This window comes from Grammomys surdaster, unplaced genomic scaffold, assembly GCF_004785775.1.
Source record: "Grammomys surdaster isolate TR1022 unplaced genomic scaffold, NIH_TR_1.0 223, whole genome shotgun sequence".
In the NCBI taxonomy this organism is placed as follows: domain Eukaryota; kingdom Metazoa; phylum Chordata; class Mammalia; order Rodentia; family Muridae; genus Grammomys; species Grammomys surdaster.
In genome coordinates, this window is record NW_021604668.1 from 1,019,631 (window position 1) to 1,024,233 (window position 4,603).

General features: G+C 55.9%; 1 protein-coding gene across 1 annotated transcript; it reads right to left on the reverse strand.

Moving 5' to 3' along the window:
- Positions 1-1,436: 1,436 nt before the first annotated feature.
- Positions 1,437-4,037, reverse strand: Sp8 (Sp8 transcription factor). The gene is made up of 2 exons (XM_028773208.1): positions 4,017-4,037; positions 1,437-2,980 (listed from the first exon to the last, which is right to left on the reverse strand). The coding sequence occupies exons 1-2, from the start codon at positions 4,035-4,037 to the stop codon at positions 1,487-1,489; spliced, it is 1,515 nt and encodes a 504-aa protein (XP_028629041.1). The 3' UTR covers positions 1,437-1,486.
- Between the last annotated feature and the right edge of the window lie 566 nt (positions 4,038-4,603).

The following is a 4,603-nucleotide window of genomic DNA, read 5'->3' on the forward strand; positions in this document are numbered from 1 at the left end:
TTCATATTCGAGCAAAACTAGGCCCGGAAAGTGCGTTGTGTGGCTCTGCACCTCCAGAATTGAGTTCAGAAAAAAACAAAAAAAACAAAAAAACAAAAAACAAAACAAAACAAAACAAAACAACAACCAAAAAAACCTGCAGCTCACCAGAACCTCAGCAGTAACTCTTAATATTTCCTTCTGAAGAAAAAGAAAAGAAATCATTTTACTTCAATATATTTTCAAATATTTACCGGAAGTAATGTACAAGAAAAATACTATACAAAATCGTCTCCTGGACAATGTACCTCACACCTCACACCAGCAGAGCCATGTTTAATGGGAAACTAATCTAGAACGATTTTCCAGTTGTACAAACCATTAGGTTCAGATATATTTTACAAAGAATTAAAAAAAAAATTTCCCCATTCCCTCTTTTGGCATTTAAACTACAGCCTCATCTGAAATAAACGATAGCTTCTTCACTTGTTTAAATCACAAAGAAAAAAGTTTAACCCTAAAAATATTCAATGACTTGCAATAATTTACAGAAATCAGTAGATAAATTGACTCCTGGACTAACTCAAAAGTGGTGGTGGTCTGGGAGGTTGGGAGAATATGCTTGGGAATGGTGAAAAAACCGAGGTAGAAAAAGACAAACACGAAGATGGTTAATCTGGTCTCACCGGAAAGAGGGTATTTTTGCATAAGAAAAGACACCTACCCTCACTCCCGCCCCCACCCCGTAAGTTACGTGATCAAAATAACTTTGGGATCAATATTAGCAGTTTGGAGAGAAAGACGTGCTCACAAGCAGAGGGAAACTATCTAAAAGGGGAGCTAAGAGGAAGATTGCTTGTTTGCTTTTTTTCCTCTCAGTTTTTCAGATAAAAAGAAAAGTAGCAAAGATGACAGAGGATGGCCGCATTGATTCCCGTTCGCAGAACTCTCATCGGTTCACCCGCAGGGCACAAAGACCTAGCCAGAGCTGAAAGGGGACGATCTAAACTCTGGTAACCCGGTCTGGGTTGCAGCAATCCTCCCACCAGCGTAGCGCTCAGCACGGGACAGTTGTCCAAGGGGCGCGTTCAGGGGTTCAGGAGGGGATTCCTAGTCAGGATTCCCGCACCCCCTCTCAGCTGCGGCTCAAGCGGGTTGAGCACTGTTTTTTTCAAGGCCGCAAAAGCATCTGGTCTACCAGACAACCCTTTCATCCCGTCCTAACTCCAGAGGCCGCAGCCTCCTCAAAGTTCCCAGCCCAGAGCTGGAGGAGCGGGTTCCCACTGGGCCCCGCATAGCTGTCACCGTGCAGAAGAGAGCCAAGGATTCAGCCACCGATGTGTGCTACTTACTGTCCACATCCTTTTTAAAATAAAGTTAAGAGCGGAAAACCGGTGAGAGGGAGAATGCGAAGTTGGGGGGAAAGAGCGCGAGACAGCTATCCTAGACTGGAGCCCAGTACAGGCACACAAGCCCGATGGGACTCAGGTAGGAGGCAATGCGACAGTCACTCCAGGCCGTTGCGGTGGCCCGGCTCTGGAGGCTGCAGCAGCTCAGGGGAGTGGCAAGGCGGGCTTCCCGCCGCGCTGTGTTCGCTGTCGGTGTCGCTGCCCTTCTTGCCGCCGCTGGAGCCCGCCGAGCCGCCGCCACCGCTGTGTGTCTTCACGTGCTTGCTCAGGTGGTCGCTGCGCATGAAGCGTTTGTTGCACACCGGGCAGGCGAAGCGCTTCTCACCGGTGTGGGTCCGCAGGTGCCGCTGCAGCTCGTCGGAGCGCGTAAAGCGCTTACCGCAGAACAGCCAATTGCACACGAACGGCCGCTCGCCCGTGTGCCAGCGCAGGTGCGCCTTCAGGTGCGATGTCTTGCCGTACACCTTGCCGCAGCCCGGGATGTGACAGCTATGCAGCCCTTTGCGACGCAGGCTCGCTCCCGCTGGGCCCAGCCGCTCAGCCTCCTGGCAGTTGGGGCAGTCGCAGGTGGCCCGGCCCGAGTAGCGGCGCGCGGACGAGCGTGGGGACCCCCCTAGCGGCGCCGTGGGCCCCGCACTCAGCATGGAGCTGCCCGCGCCGGCCAGCGGCGACGGGGCGGAATCGGGGTAAGAGCCGGGCAATACCGGCTTGAAACCGTCCATGAGGTGCTGTCCTGCAGGGCTGAGCAGGTGCGACGAAGCACCACTACTGAAAGCCGAGTGGCTCAGGCCGGAGTAATCAGAGTTGTAGCCTCCCAGCGGTGAGTGCAGCGACGTCTGGAGGCTCCCGGCAGCCGGGTGCAGTGAGCCGGGCAGCGCTGCCGCCCCATTGGGGTTCTGCACGTCGATCCAGCCCGCGCCCACATCCCACCAGCTGGAGGCGCCCGCGGAGCCCACGTCGGCCGCGGCGCCAAGGCCCGGGTGCGAGGGCTTGAACCACGACTCATACGGGTGTGCCATTCCCACGCGCGGGTAGATGCCCTGCAGTCCGTCCACCGACGTGTGCACCTTGGAGATGAACACCGGCTGATGGGAGCTGTCCTGCGAGTGCGCTCCGGAACCTCCGCCGCCTCCCCCGCCGCCGCCGCCGCTGCCCCCCGAGACGCCCGGGGCCTGGAACACAGAGTAGTCGTTGGCAAAGGGCGAGCTGGAAGCGGCGGCCGCGGCAGCCGCTGCAGCTGCGGCGGCACTGCTGGAGGTGAGAGAGAAGGCGCTGGAGCCCGGCGAGCCCCCGCAGCTAAACGAGTCGGACACCAGGGCCGCGGCCGCCGCTGCTGCCGCCGCCGCCGCTGCTGCGGCCGAGGACGAACTGCCGTTCCGAGAGGCCCCCGACACGCCGAAGCTAGAGAGACTGGAACCCACTACGTTGCAGCTGCCGGAGGAGGAAGACGAGGAGCGTTTCCAAGGGTGGAAGCCTTTACCGAAGGAAGAAGAGCTGTCCGACAGGGAGGAGGGAGACGGGCTGGGGCTGCCGATCTTATTACAGGTAGCAGCAAGCATGGCCAGAGGAGTGGATCCCAACCTCGGTTCTTCCTGAGACCGGAGCGGAGAAGGGTGGGGGAGGGGTGATGGGCAAAGGGCCGGTGGGGGAGGGAGGAAAAAATGTGCATTAGTCCCCTGGTAGCCTCCAGACGCCCCACTGCTCCCCATCTCTAGCTGAGGCACACTGCCACCAACTTACCCTGCACCCCCAGCTGCCCCGGCGCCCGGCTGCCTCCTACCCTACAGGAGGGGACAAGTTTGGCTGCGGGCGTCTGACTCCAGAGCAAAGCACCACGCTAAGAAGAGTTGAACAAGAATTCTCACCTAAGACCGCACTCTTGTGTTCACAAAGCCCTAGGTCGGTTTCGATCAAACGAACAGAAAGTCCAGATCGAGACTAGGGAGGGAGAAGTTTCCTTTTACCTTACAACCTGGGCAAATATCTGGATTGCGTTTAAAATCGCTGCCCTGCAATCCCGAGAGAGCTTTGAAAATTCTGTTCCGATCTCCCTCAGCTCATCTTTGGTTGCTTCTCCCCGGCTTGCTTAGGGCTTACTCGCTCTTCCATTTTTTTTTCTTTTAGTTTTTCTCTCTCTCCCTCTCTCTCTCCCTATCTATCTATCTATCTATCTATCTATCTATCTATCTATCTATCTATCTATCTATAATGGTAGAAATAAGACGAGCTCAACGTACCTGCAATACAAAGCGGGCTGAGGAAAAATATTAAGGGGAAGGGGGAGAATCTGCTGTATTCCCAGGAGGGAAAAACTTACTCGCGTTCCCCTTTGAAATCGTCGCCCGTATTAGGGGCTACGCTCAATTCTCCCGAGTAGGGAGCGGCCAGGCTCTCCGAGGTGTCGGGTCTCAATGCCCTATGAACCTTTCCTGTGCTGGAAAAAAAAAGTGGCTCTGCCTCCTCCCCCCACCTTCTTTTTTCTAAACTCACTTGTATTTAAGGGGGGGAGGTGATGGCTCTCAATAGAGAGACTGATAGCCCGTGGCCTGGCCGGGGCGACTTTAACCCCCTCCGATAGGCAATAAAAGGAAACTAATTAAACCAGCAAGAGAAGATCCTGAGACTCACCCCTAGAAGTGAAGTTGCCATCACACAGAAGCGCCCTCCTCCTCTCAGAGGATCTTTTTTATATTGATAAATCAGAGGCAGTGTTTTTTTTAGAGGTGTGCAATACAATGATCAGTTCCGCCCATTCCGCCACAATTGTAGCTCCCTCTCCGGCTTTGAAGTGCCGCGGAGGCGCGGCCAGCCAATCTGCGGCCTCGCCGGGCCGCGCGGCGCGCGCGCCGTGAGGTCATCGGCGCCGGCGGGAGTGTGGGGGTTGCGAGTGTCGCAGGGTGTGCGTGTGCGCGCGCGTGTAAAATGATCGCGAGTGTGACCCACCTCGGAGAGAGCAGTGTAGAGAGCGGAGGGGTGGCTGGTCAGGGTCACAAAAAAACGTGGCCTAGCAAGGACAGGCACTGGTCGTCCAACCACCGAGGGGGGAGGCGGGTAACTGCGTGTGTGACAAAAGGGGTCGGGGGAGAGCTAGAAAGTGTGTAAGATAACTGAGTCCCTCTACCCTAGGGAGTCAGGAGCGACAGTACGTTCAATCTCGGGTGCGGAGAGGCGTGCGCGCGTGTTTGGTGTAGGTGGAGAGTGGGTGCGCGCGATCG